General features: G+C 42.3%; 2 protein-coding genes across 3 annotated transcripts in view; both read right to left on the reverse strand.

Annotated features, from left to right (window-relative positions):
* Window positions 1-231: 231 nt before the first annotated feature.
* Window positions 232-13,013, reverse strand: BNIP1 (BCL2 interacting protein 1). Its single transcript, XM_029942841.1, has 6 exons — window positions 12,899-13,013; window positions 10,942-11,034; window positions 7,213-7,304; window positions 4,763-4,864; window positions 3,849-3,967; window positions 232-840 (listed from the first exon to the last, which is right to left on the reverse strand). The coding sequence occupies exons 1-6, from the start codon at window positions 12,980-12,982 to the stop codon at window positions 644-646; spliced, it is 687 nt and encodes a 228-aa protein (XP_029798701.1). The 5' UTR covers window positions 12,983-13,013; the 3' UTR covers window positions 232-643.
* A 4,497-nt stretch (window positions 13,014-17,510) lies between these two features.
* Window positions 17,511-23,486, reverse strand: part of CREBRF (CREB3 regulatory factor) — a 55,955-nt gene continuing 49,979 nt past the window's right edge. For both annotated transcript variants that reach the window (XM_029942843.1, XM_029942842.1), the window contains one exon: window positions 17,511-23,170. In XM_029942843.1, the coding sequence (XP_029798703.1) occupies window positions 23,055-23,170 (116 nt within the window). In that variant the 3' untranslated portion in view covers window positions 17,511-23,054. The remainder of the gene's footprint in view (window positions 23,171-23,486) is intronic.

The following is a 23,486-nucleotide window of genomic DNA, read 5'->3' on the forward strand; positions in this document are numbered from 1 at the left end:
GCTGACGGTTAGCTCAGAGCCTGGAGCCTGCTTCAGATCCTACGTCTTCCCCTCTCTCTGCCCCTCTTCCTCTCATGCTCTGTCTCTTTCTGTATCAAAAATAAATAAAAACATTAAAAAAAAAATCCTTTGCTAAATGAACGAATAAATGATCTAAGTTCATGTCCTAGAAATCTGGACACCAAAACCAGGACACAAATTCCCAGAAGGAGGCCTTATAATCCAAATGCATTTCATTCTATTAAATATAATCAAGTTTATTCAAGAAATGGACACGAGTTTTCCTTATCCTCTTTCTCCCCACTTTTCTCTTCCTTCCACCAGAGCTGGCATGAAGGCCACAGCAGGAGGAAAGGAGGATCAAATCCTGAAGGCTGGCCTCCGAGTGCCCCGCGTGACAGCCATAAGCACTGTTGCGATGGCTCCTGGAGTCCCTGTGTCCCTGTAGGTGTCTCAGTGACACCTTGCTCTGCTTGCCCTTTGCAAGCCAGCTGCCCTCAGAAGCCTGGGGAACTGTGTCTCCATCCAACCTGCAGGACAGCCGGAGCAGACCACGGAGGCGGGGACTGGTTTATCAGAGCCTGCCAGCACGGACAGGTCTGGACACCGGACCTTAAAGGGCAAAAGCTGGTAATTCCCCAGGTTACAAAAATGGGAAGAGCCGCTTTTTTACAATATAGAGGACCGTAGCAAGGAAGAGGGCCAGGGCAAGGAAAATGAGAAGCTTGTCCGTCAGCTCTCGGCGATTATATTTTGTGATAAGCTTCCGTCCCAACTGGATGGTCCCTGACATGGACTTAAACTCTTCATTTGCATCCAGGATAGTCCGGGAAGAATTGGCTGAAACAAAAGAGGGAGGACTCAGAGACTGGAGAGCACCAAACCAAAGACTTAGCTGTGTTGGCCGGGCGACCGCTAGGTAACACGGCACTCTGTAGCGAGTCCCCTTGAGCCAGAAGCAAAGATGGGAGCAGAGACAATCCGGAGGAGCAAAGCGTAGGCTATTAAAGGGAAGCACCTGTCTGGGTCCCATCCAGCTCAGAGTGACGTGGCTTGTTTATATACAATGTTACGGGGCCATGACTAGGTGCTCTCCAACATGAGCGTCACCAGGGAAAATGCAGAAGCGAGTTCCTTTCCTGACCACCAACCTCGGTTTTCTGAAGCAGGGAGGTGCTGTTGAGAAGAATCACCAGTCCCCAAACGAGGCTGCATGACTGTGGCCAGGCACTGTGTGGTCTGCGCGGGGGTAGAGGCCGGGGGTCACCGAGACTGTGCACCTGAGGTGCGCCCTGCGAGCACCCCTGCCAGGCAGATCTTCGTGATGTGGGATCAGAAAAGGCTGGGCTGGGCCCTGCCACAAGCCCTCACACATACCAGTCCTTCAGTCCTGGGACGCTGCCGTAACTTTAGAGATGACACACCTGTGCTCTGGCCTCTATGAAATCTAAGGGGAGGGACATGTCCCTGAGGGCTCATTGTGTCCAGGAGTCAAATTATTTCTGAGTATGGGTATCTGGGTGTGACACGTGGGTATAAAGGTCTACACGGCAAGATTCTCCCACAAAGCCTAACAAGGCATCATCAAAACATCCACAGAATAAAACATGCTGTTAAGTGGAAAAGTGAGGTGTGAAAGAGCCCATGTGAAAATTTCCATTTATGTGAGATCTTGTGCTAGACATGCTTGGAAGATCTCAGAAGGACGTAAAAGAAAGTGGTAGCCGTGGCTGCCGTAGGGGAGGAGAGCTGGCGTCTACGAGGCGTCAAGAGGAGGTCAGAAAAGAGGGCTGTCGTCCTCTCCTGTGTGCGGGTTGTGCAGTCCAGCAGGGCAGCCCCTGGACACGGCCGGCACACATGACATGTGGCTAACCAAACAGAGACGTCCCTAGGTGTCAAACGCACACATGACTTCAGACTTAGCATGAAAAGAAAAAGGTAAAGTATCAGTAATTTTTCCTATTAATTACATACTGAAGTGGTAATGATTGATATGGAATGGGTAAATAAATCCAAAGGTTTCTTTTTACCTTTTTAAATGTGCGTACTGGAAAATGTAAAGTTACATGCGTGGCTCACATTGTGTTTGTTGCACAGTGCTGGCCTAGAGGTTTCTCCTTAAGCATGTAATACATATTACCTTTTCACAAAATTGAAAGTTAATAAGTAAGTAAAAGAAATTACCAGAGGAAACAGAGAAGCATTTATATACAGACAGGTGAGGGGAGAAAATAAATACTTAGATATCAAAAATCCCTCTTGGTCCTCTTCACCCCTGCTGCCATTCCAAAAACCTAAGTAAGAGCTTCTTCAGAAAAAAAAAAAATCTGATAGGCCTTGCTTGGGCTCAGGTCATGATCTCACAGTCTGAGTTCGAGCCCTGCACTGGGCCCTATGCTGACAGCTCAGAGCCCGGAGCCTGCTTCAGATTCTGTGTCTCCCTCTCTCTCTGCCCCTCCCACACTTGTTAGTTCTCTCTCTCTCTCAAAAATAAATACATATTTAAAAAATTAAAAGAATTACGTTATTTTTTTCTTCAGCAGCTTTTTCTCCCTGTAGGAGAGAATGGGCCCCAAAACGGCCCTGAACACCACAGAGGCCACTGGCATCTCCGCACTCTTCTCACCACTTAACCACATTCCCTGTTCCTGATGTGTGTGTGTACCCCATCTCCTGCATCAAAGCAGAAAAGCCCTCCACTCCAAGGCCAGGTGGCTCCCCTTTCTGCATGTTCTCCAAGGCCTCTACCAAGGCTTGGTCCTCACCCCCAGCACATATGTAGAGAAGGTGACTGGCTGGTTCTGAGCCTACATGCCCACTTAAGTTTCAAACAGAGAGAATGGCCTTGGGGACAAGCTGCTTGCTTTCCTTGTACTTGGGCCTGTCTGAATAGTCCGCTGGAAAAAAAAGAAGTGCTCAAAATTACAGATACTGTTTACGGGGTGATACTGTGCTCTGGTTTTGTTTGTTTTTTGTTTCAGGAGTCTCTTATCTTTCAGAGAGACACACTGAGATATTTATAGATGATGTCTATGATTTGCTTCAAAATAATCCAGATGAAGGCACGGAAGGGTGGAGCTGAAACAAGACTGGCCAAGAGCAGACAGCTGCCGAAGCTGGGGAAGGGTCCGCTGGACCTCTGCACCATGCTCTCTACTTCTGTCTCTGTGAAATCTGCCAAAAGTGTCTCAAAGAGTAAACTCTCTTCTTCGGTTTTCCTATATGGAGGACCCTGAAGAGGGCCAATTCTCTTCCGCATTACAAGCGAGGCGCTATGGGCAAGCTGTTGGAAGAGAACCAGGTGATCCAGCAGCTTCTTCTATGGCCTCTGACTGTATCTTTTAGAGGGAGCTCGCAGTGAAAATAACACTGGGGAGTCGAACTGTAAGCCGAGGACCCAGCAGCCTCGTCAGCAGCTGATACACTAAACATTTCCCTAGGCGATGATTCCCGAGCCTGCCTGGCCACACGGGTCCACAGAACTCCAGACAAAAAAAGTACAGACTCCCAGGCCCCTCCTTCAGCCCTGCTGGCACCCACTCTCCAGGAGAAGGCCCGGGGATCGATCACTGCCTTTCACCTGGACGTGCTTCTGCTGGGGAAACACTAACAGTGGTGGGCAGATCTTCCAGTACCACTATAAAAATCAAAATGAGAAATAAGAGCAACACATCCCACTCTGGGCGAGACCACGCTGTCGAAGAAGTGAGAAGCCGCACGCACCAGCAAGCTTCGGGACTAGGGTGGGGGGTGGGGACCGACGGGGAAGAGCCTGGTGGAGGTGCCAAGGCAAGGGCTCTGGGGCTGGAGGCTCTGGGAGAAGCTTCTAACTCCAGGTCTGGCTTTACCTAGCGTCTGCATGGCTTCCTCGCTCTGCTGGACCTGCTGGGACATCATCCTGCTGATCCCCATGAGGCTCTCCGTAATGGCACTGGACGTCTGGGCCAGGCTCTCTTTGGTGGTTTTCCTAAAAGTCCAGAGTGGGAGGAGGAATGTCAACAAAAGCCTGGCTGCAAGAAAACCCTATCTTCAAATGAGATCCCTTTTTTTTAAATCAAAATACCATATATACTTCAATATCAATGATCACAGTCAATGCCACCAAGGATGTGCTGAAGACTACGAGTAGGAACGCAAACCGGTTCCTTCTGTGAGAGCAATCTGGCGATATGTATCGGGGCCCTGAGAAACGTTCTCGCCTTTTGCCCAATCATCTCATCCCTGGGAATCTCTCCAAAGGAAATATCCAAAATGTGGACAAAAGCCTTATGTCCTAAGACATGCCCCTGTATATTATTTACAATACTGACAAACCAGAAATGTAAACACACAGACAGGGGATTAGTTAACACAAGGGGATACTATGTACTCTTAAAACTTTGTTTAGAAAGTTTTCTAAAACAACAGGCAAGTCTTTGTGCTATACAATGTGAAGAAGAGCAAGATACTCAATTTTATATATGGTACGATTTTTTGACTTTGTAAAAAAAAAATAATGGGCGGAGACAATATATCAAAACATCTGTAACATCATTACAGCTTATTCTCATTTTATAATTAATATTTTTGTTTGTTCCACCAATTTATTACAAGTAAGCATGTATTTCTTTCACACTTTAAAAAGTATTACCTATATAATAAAATTAGGCACCAGTTTTACGTTGAAAACAAGAAGAGTTTTCACCCCATACAGTGGGTTTTGCACCTTGTCAGTTGCTATCTACTCTATCATCAGGGCCCAGAAAGACAAAAAGATAGATACCTTTGCCTTAAGAGGTCTCCTCCCTGGAGAAGTTCTGCTTTCTCGAGATTGTCGATAGCAATTTTGCAGGTGACATTAGCCTTCCTCCATGAGGTCTGATTGCTGGAATCAGAAGGGTCTCGCATGAGTTTCTGTCAGTCAGATCAAGTCACAGCAAGTGAGGGATGGGGAAGACTCCTGAGGCCTGGCCCACAGAGCCCATCCCCGCCTGCCGCCTCTTCCTCCTCTCGGCTGCTGCAGCAAATGCCCCGGTTACGGCCCCGACGCCTCTGGTCTGGGCCCTGGAGGCTGTCTGCCAGATGTTCCCCTACTGTCCATGGCTGTCCCTTCCCGCCAGGGCAGCCGGGGGGGGGGGGGGGGGGGGGGGGGGGGGGGGGGGAGGGCACAGGAAGCAGTCTGGCCATGGCATTTCTGTCTACAGCCAGCAATGGCTTCAGAGTTCAAATCCGCCTTGGGCACACAAGGCCCCGTTCTGTCAAGTCATCTATAACACTTTACAGCTCTGTCTTGAGAACCGGGTCTTATTCACCTTTGGGTCACCAGTACCTGGAACAACAGGTTCTGGACCATCAGCCAGTTAATATGTGTTGTAAAAAGCTGAGAAATCATAGGCAGTTTCCCTCAATATTTCTTTTCTAAGTTTTTATATAAATTCCAGTTAACATACAGTATAACGTTAATTTCAGGTGTACAATATAGTGATTCAGCACTTTGGTTTTGCTTGATATTTCTTTAAGATTTGCTGTCCTTTACACACCCAGACCAATCATGAGCAGTACAAACACAATATATTAGCAGGGCGCAGTCTGACCTGATTTATTTACCTGATGTCCCCTGTGAGAGACAACTCAAATTTGGTGAACGGCTCCCTGGGGTTAGTGTAGCCTTTGTCGATGGACTATAGAAATGTTAATTGGGCCCCTTAGAGAATCTCAAGCACTGGAACTCCTAGGCAGCTGGTTCCCATCAACTATGCTAACCCGGGAGATAGTTACAAAGTCAAACAGAGGGCACGTGAACTGATAGGGTGTTTTTCTAATAACCTGTGCTTAACACATGAAAGAAAACACGTTCTCTGCCACCTGCTGTGCCATTTCACACCTGATATTTAAAAAGAAGCCATTACAGTTTCAAACTGCTGGCAGGGGAGTTCGGGCACAGACAGATGACTGAGCCGTAGTGGTGGCCCTCAAGCACCTCACGTTTCTTGGGGAGAAAGACAAGCAAATTATTTGCTGCCTGGTGTGATAAACATGATACCCCAGGCAAGCACAACTACTGTTTCAATACACAGCTGCCAAAGTATTCATTTACTGCCTTCTCTCCCTACGCTGTAAATCCACATCATGGATGGCCGTTCTCAACTTTAAGCCCATGCCGAGCCTGCTTTACCTGCTGTAATTTATTCTACTTTATACAAGGGGTCCTCTTTACTCAGTGTTTACAACTGAGTACCCCTGGGGGCCACGGGAAGCAAATGCCATCGTGACACGGAGTGCTACCGTGGAGCCACGCACTTTAACGCTGGTCACCGCGCACACATCCCTCCCCACTTACGCCAGCCTCTACCATGCCCGCATCTTTGCAACACAGTCTGCTCCTGATTGCTGGGTATTATACACAGCTGCTCTCAGCACGGATCATGCTGGACAGTTATCCAAATTGGAAGCAAAAGCACAGACAAATACAGATCTGGCAGAGTCAGAGCAATTAACGAGAAGGAAGAGGACACGAAAGAGGGTGATAACCAGCAGGGGCTTCAAAAGAGAATGGCCTGGCCACCAGAGGACTGGGGGAGTTGACGGAGCACTCTGATATTTTTGCAGCATCAATCCTCTGTAAGACTATGATACAAAAGTCAAATGTGAAGGGACGGGTACAGTTTCATGGCATCAGGCAATTCTGTCGAACAGTCCCCCAACTCAATACCATGAAAGAGCACATACTCAACTATATAATCAAAGGTTAGCACAAGCTATAACTCCATTTTATTTAACATAACATAACCTCAGTTACATCTTTTTGATTTCATTCTTCAACATAAGACCATTAAAAACTTTCTAAGTTTTGGTTCATCTTAAGTAGGTTCATTTTCAGTGGACTTTCTCTGGTATCAATTACCCTTAAAGAAAAAGGACCTTGTATTACAAAAGCAACTGTTTTCCGGTTTTGATTTAAAAATATAAAATATAGTATAAAGTTAAGTATGCTTTTGTAAACTATACACAGTTTGACCTATCAATACCCCTGCCAGCTGGCGTTGGTGGTATAGTGGTGAGCATAACTGCCTTCCAATACTCCTGCCTGCCCTTGCTTTGAGAATTACGGATCTAGAGAGGACATTCAGTCTGTGTATAAATGACACAATTAAACCACGAAGCCAGGTTTATGAGGCAAAACTCTGCACAAGCCTCTGGCAGAGCAACTGGCCCAGCACAAGCCCCACCTACCTGAGCATCTGCTTTTTGTGATTCTCCACTTCCTGGAGCAGAACTTGCTTCTCTGACTCTTTGTCTTGCTCTTTAGCTGACTGCTCCAGCTCCTTTGGGGGAAAATTGCTCTATGTTAAAATTATTTTAAAAGCCGACATAAAAACCAACGAGTATTCCTCTTTCTAGGGACGTTACATGATAGCACCTAAGTACCCTCCTAAAAGAGAACACTTAGGAATGCCAGGTGACATATAACAAACATCCTTTTAAATACAGAGCTGAGTTTGCAAGAAAGTAAGGACAATTCCCAGCGCCCCAAGGTGAGAAGGAAACTAGGAGTCAGAGATGTCAGCCTGTGAGCGAGGCACAGCTGCCCAGGGATAGGACATTTACTCCTGTAGCCTAGGCCATGCCTGAAAACAAAAGTGGGGGTGGGGGGTAAGTACTAAATAGGAGCCCCTTGGTCCCACTTTGGGATATCATGAAAATATCAAACTGCTATACGTGTCTTAATGCTCATTCTCAATCTCTGTACCTATTTCATTATATACTGGCAGCAAACAGTTTGGAAGTCTTAACACCTACACAGGGACAGCGAAACACGGGGTTGAGCTATTTGAGGCTGGGAGCCGCAGATCCAGGTCCCACGAAGAGATACACCTCTGGTGAAAAGGGGAACTAGGGAACTGTCAACCTGCAGGGGAGACAGCCAGGGGCTTGTCCATTTTCTGCTGTGGGCACTGGCTAGAAGGATACAAAGTCTCTCCTAAGAATTTATAACTGTGGAGCAGCCCTCAAGCTGACCTGGAGTTAGAATTCACCCTCTCTGAATGGTTTGGAAAGCTCCATGAGGAGAAATTAACATAAAAACTGCTCCCAGACTTAGAACCCCAGGAGACAGCAAAAGCCAATCTTAAGGCCTCTGAAAAGACCTGCCTTCAGCCCTGGCTGTATGTACAAAGTCCTAGAGATAAGGTGTGCTGAAGAGGACCGTTCACAGTCCAGAATAACCAAACACCAGGAGACAAGGGGTCCACCTCAGCAACGGGCAGCGGACACAACCACGACAATCTAAGACATCCCCCCACCAAGAACCCCAGCTGATGGAAGTATCAGGCAGGCTCTGATGAAAGATGTCATTACACCTCAAGAATCAAATCATATTCTTTGTTTATAGGTTAAAACAAGTTCCAGTTCCAATCAAGCTACTGATGCTAAAAAACATCAACGTATTAGTTCATTTATACACAAATTTACTTATTCATATACTCATTTATGTATTAATTTGTACGTGGTCAGGAACACGCATCTGTATCCTCCATTTCACTAGCTCAGAGATAACTTCCAATTTATGGTCCCAGATGTTGCTGAGGCAGAGGAAAAAAACAACGTATAGGAAAAGTTTTGTAAATGTAGTCAGTTGATTACTTGCTTAATTATTTACAAAATCTAGATTCCCAGGGCACCTGGTGGCTCAGTTCATTAAGTGTCTGAACTCAGCTCAGGTCACAATCTCACAATTCATGAGTTCAAGCCCTGTGTCGGGCTCTGTCCTGACAGCTCAGAGCCTGGAGCCTGCTTCGGATTCTGTCTCTTTCTCTCTGTCCCTCCCCTGCTCACACGCTGTCTCTCTCTCTCTCTCTCTCTCTCTCTCTCTCAAAAATAAATAAACATTATTTTTTTAAAATAAATAAACATAAAAAAAATAAAAACCTAGATTCCCTACCAGAATGTGAACTCCAGGATAGCAGGATTTTATCTAGTGTTCATGACATATATGCCTTGTGCGTGGCACATCATTAGGCACCAAATCACTGAATGGAAGCATGGATGCATGGAAAGAAGGGGGAAATGTATAGTTTCCTCATAAAAGGAAGTTCTGTCATAGAAAACCAGATAGTTCTGGAAGAAAAGAAAAGGGTAAAATAGTTCTCAAAGTCCAGTTTGAGAACCATATACACAAAGACATTCACACAGGTATTTACACATAGTCAGTGCTCAACGTTTACTATGTAGAGAACACCATAATGTTGAGGACATGAGGCCAGTTCTCTAGTCCTACCTAATCTTGTTGCAAATACACAAGGTGGTCCATAAAGAACTAAAAACATCAAATAGAAACTTTGTATATATTTCCTGGTCTTAATCCTCAGGAAATGCCGATAAAACTGGAATGGGGTTATTCATTCACTGACCATGTATGATTATCAGGACCTTGCTAGACTAGGTGCCGGAATATTCTAGTGCTCAAGGAGGTGATGATGGGAGAGAAGGAGATAATAAATATGCAAATATATCAGTGAAGTCATTTCAATTAGTGAAGGAAATAAACACTGAACCCTCAGATACTTAAACAGAAAGAACATGAAAATACTTACGGTGATGGTTGGAGAGTTGAAATCATGTGAGTTCAAGAAAGGTCTTTTAGGGAATGCATTAGCTTTAAAAGGCAAAACAAACTAAAAGCCACAAAGCACAGAAGTTGTACAAATAAAACGCCTTTTGATACAGAACTGGCTAGAAAATTCTGGCTGTACAAAAGGAATGAGGGAGTTCTCTAATACTGATATGGAAAAATTTCCAATAGATATTGTTAAGTTTTAAAAAGCAGTATTTAGGGGCACCTGGGTGGCTCAGTTGGTTAAGTGTCCAGCTTCGGCTCAGGTTATGATCTCACTGTTCATGAGTTCAAGCCCCGCATTAGGCTCTGTGCTGACAGCTCGGAGCCTGAAGCCTGCTTCAGATTCTGTGTCTCTCTCTCTCTGTTCCTCCCTCAGTCATGCTCTGTCTCTCAAAAATAAAATGAACACTAAAAATATTTTTTAAGTGGTGTTTAGTATCCTACCTTTTTGGTAAGAAGTGGAAATAAGAAAAAATATATGTATATATTTTTTTTAGTATTTGAGCAGATACACCATGAAGATACATAAGTAACAAATGTGGTTACTTGTGTGGAGGAGAGGAACAGAGAATAAGACTCATACGTGAGACTTTTCACTGAGTGTCCTTATTCACACATGTGCATACATATATATAAAACATGCAAAATAGTCTTTCAAAACTAAGAACTAAATTATGAAATCAGTGCTAGAGACGGAGGCAAAGAAAAGAGACCAGCTAGGTTCGGTGCCATTGCTAAAATCCTGAAGTGAACTCTTACGGCAAAAACTACTTCTTATTTTCAAAACTGCCCTTGAAAATCCCTTAGGAGGCAACACAACAGGACCCAGACATACAGTCTCAGCTCCAAATGGCCAGTTTTTCTACCAGCTTTGAAACAGACTATCTCCTGTTAAGCAACAACTGAGTTGTTGGCTGGCGTCTGAGGCCATGCATGGGAGAAGCATGGATCTTTGAACTCCAGGGCCACGCAGTGAGCCCAAGGGCCCCAGGACCCACCCAGGGATGGGCAGACCCGCGTGCCCTCTAATTCTCTGGAGAGCACAGCAGCAGAAACAGGCTATGCAAACGGGTACGCCTCTCTCCACTGGTGTTTGAGATAACACATACGCCATAGAGTGTTATATGTGCATATGATGTGATCAGAGACCTCAGAAACAGGGAGGAAGAGGCTGGGCAAAGAGCAGCAGGAGAAAAACCCTAAGAGACACTAGAGATGCACTCAAGATTCTTCACTTTTACCTTGAGAGCAAGTCAGGGCGGTTACTGTCATACGTCTACTGAAGACACCGGAGAGCTCTCACGCAGTGGCGACACTCTCCACGTGTTACTTCTGCAGCGACTCACCTGTATTCTGTGCCGCAGTTGCTGAAACTTCTCCTTCACTTTAGTATTCAGTTCAGTGAGTGCACCTAACGGTCCCGAACAATCTCGAATATCCTAGGAAGCATTGGAAAGGTGAGGGGGCCTTTCTCAAGGCTAGGAAGTGCAACGATACCATCTGTGCGGTGAGAGGACTGGCTTAGGCCACAAGCAGGGCTGGCCTCCCGACTGTAATTTATCCCGATCTTTGCCGTTTCCCCTCAGCAACACAAGCAAAAACATTCCCATTGACATTTCTCTCATGTCTCTTTAATTCTGAGCAGGGTGATACAAGGATTAAAAAGAAATACAGCTATCCTGACTTATTAGTTCCTGAAGTTTAACAAAACACCACCTGAGCAGTATAAAAAGGCTTAAAGCAGCTTGTATGTCCAACAAGAATGGACATCCAAAAGTGACCCTGTAACTTTAGAACTTTCCAATTGGAAAATCAGGATGATCAATTCCTAGCATCCTATGACAAGAGTGACTTCACCCTGATTTTACAAACCATCTATTATAAATCACGGCGTTTATAGACATGTTCAAGGGAGAATTTAGAATTTGTTTCTCAACCTTCAGAATCACTGGGGTCAGGTTTTAGAACAGGTCCTAGAGCCAGATTCAAATTCCGGCTGTAGCAATTCATTAGCTGTGTAACAAAAAGTCATTGAGTTCTCTGTGCCTCAGTTTCCTCACCACGTTACCTACCACATAAGCCACGTATGTACGTAAAGCATTTGCAGGGAGCTGGAACACAGTAAGAGTACAGTAAATCTACCTATCATCAATCTTTCTCAGTTGCAATCATGAGAACCCAAACATAGTACAAAAGGGGCTTACGCAATTTAGATTACGTGAAAAGGCAACTTTATTTGTATGAATCCTACCTTTATTTTTCTAGAGTCAGCCCAGAAGTACTGTGGTGAAGCTGAAGAAGTTTCAATGTTTGCATCAAGTTTCCTCACTTGTTCTCTGGCTTACTCATTAAATCACACTTCCTTGCACCTCGATAAAGCACTCATCTGGTTTATTCTGCAGCTGGCTTCCATGGGGAATCCTGCTTTCCTTCACTTTTTGCCACAGTTAGTTGTAAACCCTGAGTCTACATCTAATGTTTAATAACACTTGTTGGAAATGGAAATGACTTGCCTAAAACCTAGGTTTAAAACTCTTGGTTTCTTTTTGTTCATTTCAATAAATCATTTCTACATTCCTAACTCTTGACTGTGCCAATCGGTTCATTGCTCTGCTGTCTTCTACCCTTAAACAGCTTAGGGCAAAGCACCTCAATTACCCCATCAGTTAAAGCAAGTTGTAGAAGCCCCCTAAGTCCCTCCTCCAGGCTGACTTGCCCCGCTGGGGTCGCAGTTCTGCCCAAATGCTTTCTATCCACGCCTTGGCATTTTACCTGATTTCCTCATTTACAGAGTCACAACTACGGCCTAGGTTACGTTCATTTCACCCAGTGCTCCCGTGTCAGGCGACCTTTGGTGTCACCGGGCACCAGTCCCAGGGGAGCTGGTCAGGAGGGGGCGGGGCCAATGGCCGTCTGGACGCCGTCAACTGGTGGGGAGGATGATATCAGAAGGCGGAGGCACCCAAGGTGACAGGTGTGTTGTGTAGCGGTCCGGGTCGAGAAGTGCGAGTGGGAGGGACCAATTGGGGTCAGAAAGAGTAAGCTTGGTCAGAGATGGGGGAGCGTGGGAGTGTCCGGAAGAGGGCAAGACCACCGCAACTGGATGGAGGATCAAGGCCAATGGTCAAGGAGACAGACCAAAGGGGGACGGCAAGGGAGTAGCCGGCCATGGGGCGGGGCCAACGACCTCGGAGACTTGACCAAGTGGGGAAAGCTTGGGAATGAGACCTCCGAGCTCACAGGAGGCCAGGGGAGCCTGTGTTTAGGAATGCTGGGCCCGACAGGGGTCTCGGGAATTAGTACCTGGATAAGCGCCTTCACCTCCAGGTCAAATTTGACAATCTCTTGGTTACAGATACGGACGTGGACATCCTGGGGAGCCGCCATGTTGACGACGCCGGCTACGGGCAGCGGCGGTGCCCAAACTTAATCGTTTCCGTGTCGCCTTCCTTCCGCTCCCGGTCTTGCAGCAGCGCCCCCTAGAGACCGGCCGGTGGCGGGCTAGGGTGGCGGCGATGGGTCCTGGGGACATTCCCTGAAAACACGCACGGAGGGAGTCTGCCTCTCTCCTTGGTGTGGTCCTAAGAAGAGGAAGAAGAGAGGGAGTATCAAGGGCGTTTTCACAGTGCCCTCTCCACATCTGTCTAAGAGCCATTCTAATGACTACATATTTTTTGCATAAAGGGAGGAAAAAAAGACTGGAAGGAAAGTATCAACTGGAATGTCTCTGGAGGGTGGAATTAACTATTTTTTATATCTCTTTAAATTTTCCTGTATTTTTCATATGTTCTACAGTGAATATAAATTGTGGAGTAAATGAAAACACGATAAATATTAATACTTTTAACGTATGGGATTCAAGGCAGATCTATTAGAGCATCTCCTGTTGGTCCAAGGGTTCTAAAATCACAACTGATCAAGCCACTTTCCAGCTTACACCTCTTCTATGGCTCCTGGCAGTTCCCTTTTGTGTACAGTTGGATTTATTAAATCTACCTCACTGGAGTAGTTTTGATGGAAATAATAAAGAGAAGACGCTCAACAAATGGTGGCTCTTCATTTTATTATTAAATAGTCCAAGTTTCTTAGGTGGTCTTCAAGGCCATCTGCCACCACACTGCATCCCACTCCTGGATTCCTCAGGCTCTTTTTAGATCTGTAGCTTTGGAACGTGCTGTTCCCTCTTCTCAGAATGCTTTTCCCCTTTTGCTCCCACCCTGTGTACTTTTGTTCACACCAGCAAGCATGAATTAGGAAGACCTGAATGCCTAGCTTAATCCTCTCAACCACACTTGAAATAGTTATACCCCAGTTTTACAGATTGGTAGATGGACTGAGAGTAGATCAAAAGTGAAACAAAACAAAACTGAACATCCCTGCCCCCAAGGCTACCCAACTTGAAAGTGGCAGAGACTTACCTGTGACCCACATCTACCCTCAAAACCCAAATATGGCCGCTTGCGTAGTCTTATACACATGGGGCTATGTGCTTCCCCATCTGTGTTACTCCAGGGCTCCACACACCTTCCCTTAAGGGAAGCTTGGGAGTCAACCCTGCTTGAATCCTGTTGGACAACCCCCTTCACATCTCTTGTACCTCAGAATCCTGAGGCTAACTGGTGACAATCACAGGGTTGGTTGGAGTATTAAATGAGGTACTACTTGAAAAGCACCAAGCCCAGTGTAGTAAATGCAGCATGTGTTTAAGAACTCAATGTGCATAAGCTGCTATTACATTACTGACATTTTTGGAGCACTTTTTATGTGCCAGGCACTTTGTATACTAAGTTCTTAATGTGTTTCACAACTCTCACAACAGCCCTATGAGGTAGAATTATCTGCATTTTACACATGAAGAAACAGGCACAGAATTATTTGCCCAGTGCAAATGGATATGCTAGATCAAAGGCATTTTAAAATACAAACTACCAAATTGCTCTTCATAGAGGTTATGTCATTTACCCATAGCAACGTGGTACAAATGCCTGATCTCCCATGCCGTCACCAACGTGGCGTGCTAACAAACACGTTAGGATTTTTGCCAATATGATTAATTGAAAACTGCCATCTTTTAATGTGCATTTCTCTTATCATGAATGAGACTGAGTGCTATCTGTGTTTACTTTACTCATTTCTTTACTAGGTGGTTGGGTTTTTTTCATACTAGTTTCCAGGAGCTCTTAATATATTAGGAGGATTAGCCCTTAGAGATGCGCTTTTTTCATAGTCCATAGCGTTTTGACTTGACATGTTTTTTTTGGCTTTAAGGAGGTTTTAGTTTTTTATTTTTGTTTCACATGGAATTTATCAGTCTTCACTTGTGACTCCTGGATTTGGGACCCAAGTTCGAAAGTTCTCCCCAGCTCCCACCCGACAGGTTTTAAAGGAATTGCTCACATTTCCCGTTATTTATTTATACATTTTGAAATACAGTGCAAGACACAGAGCCAACTTTTCTTTCTCCAGAGAGCTTCCCAGTGGTTCCAACACTCCTTTCTGAAGAATCCATCTTTTTCTCACTGGTTCTGGATGGCACGTTTACCATGATAAATTCTTATGTTTTAATCTATTTCTAAACTTTTCCTTCTGTTCTATTGGCCTATTCACTTATGCACCAAAATATAGTTTTATTTATAGGTCTTTTTTAAGTTTTATTTATAGTTTTATGTGTTTTAATGTTTGAATTAAACACCCAATCTTTTCTCACCCACCCACCCCCCGCCCCCAGCATCTTCCAGCTATTATTTTTCCCCCATATGAACTTAGGCGTTTTTTTTTTAACTCCATTGGTATGTCTTATTAAGACAGCATTACTTTTTTTAATTTTGAGGACTGACAGCTTCATGCTGTTGACTGCTCCACCTCAAGAACTTTCTTTCCATTTGTTAAAGTCTTTTTCTATGTCCTTCATATTATTTTAAAGTTTTCTTTATCTAGACCCTGTATATTTTAAGTTCATTCCTGGTGATGATTTAAGCTTAAAATCTTGTAAAGAAACTGATATTTTTCAGATCACCCAAAAGTGTTGGAGCCTCAAATAGAAACTCCCTATTTAGGACGCATGACCTTGGGCCTCTGTCACATCTGGCTTCGATGCAACTGACAGTCTAGTTTCCATGCAAGTCTCTTTGTAGCAATTAAAGAAGAAAACATAGATCCCTTTTCCTCTACCTTCCAACATGCTCCCTTCTGACGAAGAGACTCAACTCTAAGCCCTTAAGCTAGAGGCCATCTTTGATGGATAGATGTACAATGTGGTGACCCACACTCTTGGTCACTGACTTCTTTGGCCAATGCTATTTTGCTCTACCCACAGATCCTGAGACTAACTTTCGGTTACTACATCTGCTAGGTTTTGGCTTTTGTTCTTTCTGGTTTCAGATTCTAAGCCTGTTATCTCCCTCCTACACAGATATTATATATTGCCTATGACTTGGCCTGGTCCTTCAGGAGTATGAATCGTCTCTCAGTGCAGCGAGCAGACTGGAGTTTGAATTGGGGCAATCATATACACTGGGTCTGAGGTGAGTCCCCTTATCTGAGTTAATTCTCCTTTGTAAGATGGACACGACCACCCACCTCACTGCGCCACTGAGAGCTGAGTTACCTGACAGGAAAGCACCTAGCAGGGGTTTAATGAATGCTACCCTAGCCTTCTAGAACTTCTTTAATATTTATTTTGGGGAGAGCACAAGTGGGGGCAGAGCAGAGAGAGGGGGACAGAGGATAGGAAGTGGGCTCTGCACTGATAAGCAGAGAGCCAGATGCAGGGCTCAAACTCACGAACCATGAGATCATGACCTGAGCTGAAGTTGGGCACTCAACCGACCAAGTCACCCAGGTGCTCCAAGCCTTCTAGACTTTTAACGCCCTCTTCCTATTATAAACCTTTCAGAAGGGATATTAAATCATTTTCCAACTTGTGTTTTTCTTTCTTGCTAAAGAGCTCTCCTGGTTCTGAAATCACCGTGGGTGAGGAGGGACAACTGAATGACCCATTTACCTAGGTGCTACCCACAAAAGGTTGGGTTTCCCAAGGACTATACTGACTTAGCTCACCCAGCTCCTTAAAAGTTCCCAGACCATGACAGAGGCTCCTGTAATGGAAGCCAAGCCCTGAAGCAGAACCAGTCCCTGAGAGGCCATGTCCACTGTGCTCTCAGATGGCCCCAATATCACTCGAATGAAGCAAAAAGAGCATCATTCAAAAAGACATAAGCCAGAAAATTCTCCTCTAAGATACTACTGGATGTGGTACCCTCATTCCTGCAAATATCTCAGTGATAACGTGCCCAGATCCCTTTCCATTTGTAACAGTTCTTATCTTATTCCACATGCTGCCTTCTCTCAGCAAACTTGGAGTTCCTGGATGTCTCTCTAATCTTCTTATAGTCCAGTTCGTAGCACAAGTCTTGGCGGAACATGTGTTACACAAATGCTCAGTGGCTGAAGGGACACAGCGTCATGGTGGTGTTCACTCAGGTCCCCTGACTTAAGGCTCCATGTATATACCCAGCCTATCTCAGAGACTTACTCTGAATTATTAAACATAAAAGCACATACAAATGTTTAAATCAGGAGAGACTTGAAACATTTTATTTCCCTTGCATGCCTGAAAAACCAAAAAGGAAAAATACATGTAAACTAAACTATGTTCCCAACTATCTTCAAATGCAAATGTTTCCATTAACAAATAATTTTCCATAATAGCTAAATTTCACTAGAGTACTGGAAAAGCCCAAGTGTCCAAAATGTTAGCTCTTCAGGCCCTAGACCAAGAGAGGAGCAGCACAATCCACAGTTCATTGCTGTCTTTAGTTTGCAATTTCTTTGTAGAAGAAGAGATGGTTGGCCACCTTGGGAAGCCACAGAAAAGCAACAGAGAAAAGAAGGGCGAAAACATGAGGCAAACAACTCAAAACCTTTTCATCTTTTTTTATTTTAAATTACAAAGGATGTTGCATACACTGATGAATCTGTATCTGACTAGAAGTGCTGAGGGGTTGGAAAGTGACAGAAAACAAAGGCAACATTTGAATTGCCTTTTCTTCTGAAAAGAAAAACTGCACAACTATTAACCAACATTTAATAGAATAATTTTTAAACAGCTCATGCGTCAACAAGATAAAATTCTTTCTAGACAAAAGACAAGACTGAATCCAATAAAAAGTTTCATAGCTCCAGTTGGGGGAATGGGGAAACAAAACTACAGAATATTTATGATAGCATTACAAACAGGATCCTACGCCACTATGCAAAAGAGGTTGCCACATTGTGTGAACAAATGCTCTGAATTCTTGCCCTTCCGCTCTCGTGACTTCGTATGTGCGGTCAGCCCTAGTATCAACTGTTAATCACAAATGCTAAGTTAGAGGACAAATCCTAGGGAAAGAAGGTAAAAAAAAAAAAAAAGGCAGGCAGTGGAATACAGTGTCATAAAGATGTGGTGGAAAGGCAGATACAGTACACACATACACATTTCTGTTATTTGGTTCCGAAAAAAACAAAGGGCGAAGGGCAAGACACAGAAGTCAGTCCCGCTCCCATACACCCAGAATTTAATTAATTACACCATTGTGTTTACATGGTTATGAAAGAGGCAAACCTAGTTCACCTGAACTTGGCACACTGAGATACCAGATCCTCGTGTTCTTCACTAGTCACTGAGACTGAGTCTTCAATTCCAAAATAATGTTTGGAAGCAGTTTTAAGGTTCTCATCCCTCACTGCTACACCCAAACCTCTCTTTTCTAAAGAAAAATGGCAATTTGGCATCATTCGGTTCCTCGGTGGAATTTCTACAATTTCAGTCAGTTTACTAAGCATGAGGATTATGCTTCAACACATAACCCCACCTGCCTATGTAAGTGTAAAACTGTCAGTAGTACATTTTCATCATCTTTCCTCAACATGCTTATTCCTTAAAACGAAACCACCATTCCTACAGTTGACATTCATTGTTACATCCCAATGTGTTTGAAATATTAAAAAAACATGGAGTCATCTTCTCATAATGCCCTTATTAAGATTACAAAGATTACAAAAGAATCCACAAGTATTACGGCACTGTGTGAGACTTATTTGTCATGATCCAAGGGAAGAACAAGACTGCGATTCTGTGCAAAGTTGTGGAAATGACCTCAGTTCCATGGGAAATGGTATTCCACAATAGACTTCACTAGAAGGATAATTGAAACCTTTTACTTTAACACTGAAAGCATAATTCAATGCATTCTCAAAATTCAAGTTTCAAGATTTGGAGAGATGCTAACATTCTCTTACGTAATTAACTAGACAATACTTGAACAGAATTTTAGGAAGACTATATAAAGAAAGGGAACATAAGCTTTAATTCCTGCTGAAGGCAACTTGAATTTGTTTCTTAGAAAGTTAACTAAATCTTAGCAGCTAAAATATTTTTAAATGTATGGAATAAAGAAAAGCACATCCATTCTTGACATTTTGGTGAATAAACTAACAGCTTTATTAATGAAGGCAAACATCAGATAATTGTATGAATATTATATATAAAAAAGAAATCCAAACTAACAGCATTGTATTTCAAAAGTACTGTACTTCTGTTTCTTTTAAAGAGACTTGTCATCTGTTTTATAAAACAAACAAAACGGGTATTCTTCTCCTAAAAAATTCTGGAAAGATGAAATAGTCAATTTCAAGCTGATGAACTGAACACACCTTTCTTTAAATGCAGACTGTTGCTAAGGAGCAAAAAAAGTCAAGCATCAGAAAGAAGATGTAGGACAAATTCATGAAAGTCAGAAAAAAGGGATGTAGTGAAATTACTGCTAGTCATTCCCTCTCATATTTAAAGACCATTCAAAACTGGTCTTCCATACAAATATAAAATAACTATAAAGAGAGGGAATTTGAAACCATACCCATCTGAAATCCTTCATGTTTTTATAATTGCTCTGATTCTCTTACCAAAAAGGTCAAAGTGAAAGATTTAGGAAGTGGAAGGGAATGAAGACATTAAGTTTAAATGTACAAGTAAGGCACAATATAAAGCCACATCATAATCTGTCATGAAGGATATAGGAAAGGACAAGAATCATACATGGTACAGTAGAACAAGCAATCATATTGACTGAAAAAGTGTGGCACCCAATTCAAAACTCAGACAGGATCTTAACAAGAACAACTGGACAGCATGCTTTCATATGGAGACAAACTCTATAAAGAATCCAGTGTATCTGAAACGAGGAAGAACGTTTTTTGTATTTTTTAAAAATCATAGTAGTACTAGAGTTATAGTTTATAATTGCTTTTGGAACAATGGATTTATTTGAGGTGAATTCACAATGCCTTCACTTAATGTAAGATTCTGGACTTCGTTATAAGCTATCTGTATACCATGTATGAACACAGAAAACCTTTAGAGAGCTCTTCTCTAATGATCTTCACCCGAAAATACATGCCACAATTTTCAAAAACAGAACACGTACAATTGTTGGGGTTTTTACATTACCCTTAAAAGATCTGTTTGTGTGATACACTAAACGTATATATTTTAATGACAATAGAGGAAGCAGATTATTACTGGCATTAAAGTACAACCATTTCTAGACGGTTTTAAATGCCACAGAGTCCCCTGGTTAAAATGTAAAGCTGCACAGCTTGCCTATGTCATCTTTATGATAAAGTTAAAACAGCAAGAGGATTTAACTTTCACTCTACATTTTACTGCCAGGTTTTTATTTAGATCAAGTATCGCTGCAGCATTCTGACCAGCCCAGATTTAGCAGCAAATGGCAGGAATCATATAAAATGCAATTTTTTTTAACAAAGTGCTTTTCTAAGATATACATACATATATAAATAGGTACAAAATAAAGTGTCAACATTAAAAAGCTCAACTATTTAAAAGCTTTTAACTATTTAACTTAAGTAGTACATATAAAACACTGAAATGCAAGGATATGGAATCTACTAAACAGATTCAAAGTCTTTTTTTTTTTTTTTTGAAATGCAAGACCAAAAAATCAAATTCTGGTTTGCAGACAGGAAAAAAGTATCAAAAACCAGAATTCCTAACAGAGCAGCTAGAAAGGGGCAATTTTATAAACCTCATCAGCTGAATCTCTATCATGAAGTGATTTTCACCTGATTGCAAAACTGCCGTATTTTGGAACATGTTTCCATTTTGGAACATGTTTCAATTTACTAAACACACTCTGTCAAAACTTCATATACTTCCAAGGTATAAGCCTGTGCTTTGCCTTCTCCCACCTAAAGAGGAAAACTTTACACAATGAGCTTACATTCTATTAAACCATTAGATCTGAGCTTACTGTCTGCTGAGCATGAATACACTAACCAGGTACATTTCCACCAAGCACACAGGAAAATCTTGTGTATCACAGTTCTGCTAAGGGTTAGTCCTTTTCTGAGTTTCCTTTCATGATATCAAAGAAGCATATAAATGACATTGTTCAGTTGTTACTGTGTGTTTTGGAATCAAACCTTTATAAGCTATTGCTTCATATGCTACAGCTTACAAATGGGGGGAGGGATGAAGTAGAAGAAAAGGAAACACACTGTAAAAACAAAATATAATTAAGGAATAAATTCTCTAGGGGGTAATGGAAAAACGGTTGGAGAAATAGAGAAGTTTCCCAGCAGCTAGGTCTGAAATTTTTGGTTTTTTGGGGGTGGGGGGCTAGATAGGATTTTTTTTTAAGTATAGTTTTTAAGCCACCAGTTTTCAGAGTTCGAAACACAAGATTTGAGAATCAACAGTAAGAGAGACAGAATGGAAAGATCTGTGGGGAAGGTTTATAATGCTCCCTTGACACAAGAAATTTCTCATCAAGAGGTAAAGCTTTAACGTGGTTAAAACACTGACTAATGAAGCTGTTTTATGTGAGCAAAAAAGAGCACCTAAAAACTAAATGTGTAAATATTTCTCAGTTCTAGAAACTATAGAAGAAGTCACATGTAAGTTTGAAGAAGCTAGTTTGAAAATACCTGTACAAAAATATAAAAATCTATAAATTGTTTTTGTTTTAAGCTTGTGTTGATCTTTGAAAATATTACATGCACAATAATACATTGATTGGAAAAGTGGCAACTAAAGAATTAGATATTTTTAGCTTTTTTTCTTTCTTTACATATATATATATAATACAATAAAAATAATCTGTATTTTGGTTGTTTGGTGAAAGTATACTACAATAAGCTAAATAAACTTTAATTTTCAAGGTCAAAAACTATTTTACCAATAGCTTACTAAAACGAAATATATTAAAATTTCCTACAATAAGTGCAGAAACAAAAAGACAGACGTCTAAATGGCCACCAACTTATCTACTATGGAAGCGAACGAGAGGAACAGCAAAGTAATATCTGTATGTGTGGATGCTCCTTCTGTAGATAATTGGACCCAAACAGAAATAAGATTCACAGTTCAGTAAGATCCCTAACCCTGACCTTTTCATTTTTCTGGGTTTTTTTCTCCTTTGTTTTTCATACATTCATACAGTATCATGTAAGCTGTGCAAAACTTTACTTAGACTGGCAGTTCGCCGTATCAGTTGCATTTGTCTTTGGTACAAAAAATAAAACAATCGCAATAATGTGCAAGTATTTGTCTTCTTCCGGTCAAGGACCGAAATAGGAGTTTTCGAGAGCCATCTTTTTTTTTGTTTGTTTTTTGTTTTGTTTTTTATACAATACACAGACTCTGTGGCATATATCTACATTTCAACATAGTCTTATATACATTCAAAAATTTTGAAAAAGAGTTGGAACAAAAAACATTTAAACCCCATTATTTTCTCCATCTATATATCTTGTTTCTCCTCAGTAGGGTTTTCATCATACAAAATATTACCAGTTTTATAGTTTCCCCAAAATACAAGGCACAAAGAATATGCTTTTTTTTCTTACTTGCACAGACGTTATATATATATCTATATATATATTTATATATACCATATTGAGCTCAGAAAATGAACTTCTAATATGGCACATGGGCATGAGTGCTGGGTTGTGCCATGTATAAGTGACATTAATGGTTGTGGAAAATCAGAACAAAAGGAATAATTCTAAAAACAATCTAAACTGACTGTTTAAAAAAATGCTTCCTCAATTTTTTTGTGTGGTTCAGAGCATAAACCTGCCACAGTATTTGGCATTTACTAATACCTTCACTCCTCCAAGACGTTTTACTTTAACAGATCTTTGCAATCTGTATCTAAACGTTTACTTAAATGTATGTGTTCCGATTCTGATGCCAGTTTTAACCATGGTTTATGCTCTGAAAATGCAATAATCAAGTATTTTGGATCATGCTTCACTTATGCTACTTAGTTCTTAAAACAATGTAACCTAATCAATGTTTACATAATGCTAAACCGACATGCAAAACAGAATGCAAATTTACAATGAATAATGTGACAAACACAGACATTTCTGACCAGTGGTCCAATGAGGCTGATTACACTTTTGATGTTGGTATCCTTAGTCCTACAAGGCCTCCGGTGGGATTGCCTTCTGCCGTCTTCTCTAACACCTGGTTAACAAATTCTGATGTTTGCCCAGCAACTGGCAGACCTGAGGAAAAAGAAATAAGGCACACTTAGGCACAGAAAGGGAGAGGGCATAAATGGAAGGTGAGGAGTAGGCAGATCTGAGGGTCAGGAGTGGCCCCCAGCTTGATACTGGTCCTAGATGAGTACTCAGCTACTTACTACTGCAACCCAGAAATTCAATCTACTCACCAGATTAGAGTTTACAGTTTTTAAATGTTTATTTAAGAGAGACCATGGGGTGGGGCAGAGATAGAGGGAGAGAGAGAGAATCCCAAGCAGGCTCTGTGCTCAGCAGAGAGCCCAATGTAGGGCTTGATCCCAAGACCATGAGATCATGA

Source organism: Suricata suricatta, chromosome 6 (assembly GCF_006229205.1).
Source record: "Suricata suricatta isolate VVHF042 chromosome 6, meerkat_22Aug2017_6uvM2_HiC, whole genome shotgun sequence".
Taxonomy (NCBI): Eukaryota; Metazoa; Chordata; class Mammalia; order Carnivora; family Herpestidae; genus Suricata; species Suricata suricatta.

What these genes read in the sequence shown, in the direction of transcription:
- BNIP1 (XM_029942841.1), bottom strand. Translation starts at nt 12,982, where the DNA reads ATGGCGGCTCCCCAGGATGTCCACGTCCGTATCTGTAACCAAGAGATT. An exon ending in CACAAAAAGCAGATGCTCAG is followed by an intron (nt 4,865 to 7,212) that starts GTAGGTGGGGCT and finishes TTCTGATTCCAG; the next exon opens with CAATCAGACCTCATGGAGGA. An exon ending in GGAGACCTCTTAAGGCAAAG is followed by an intron (nt 3,968 to 4,762) that starts GTATCTATCTTT and finishes CTGGACTTTTAG; the next exon opens with GAAAACCACCAAAGAGAGCC.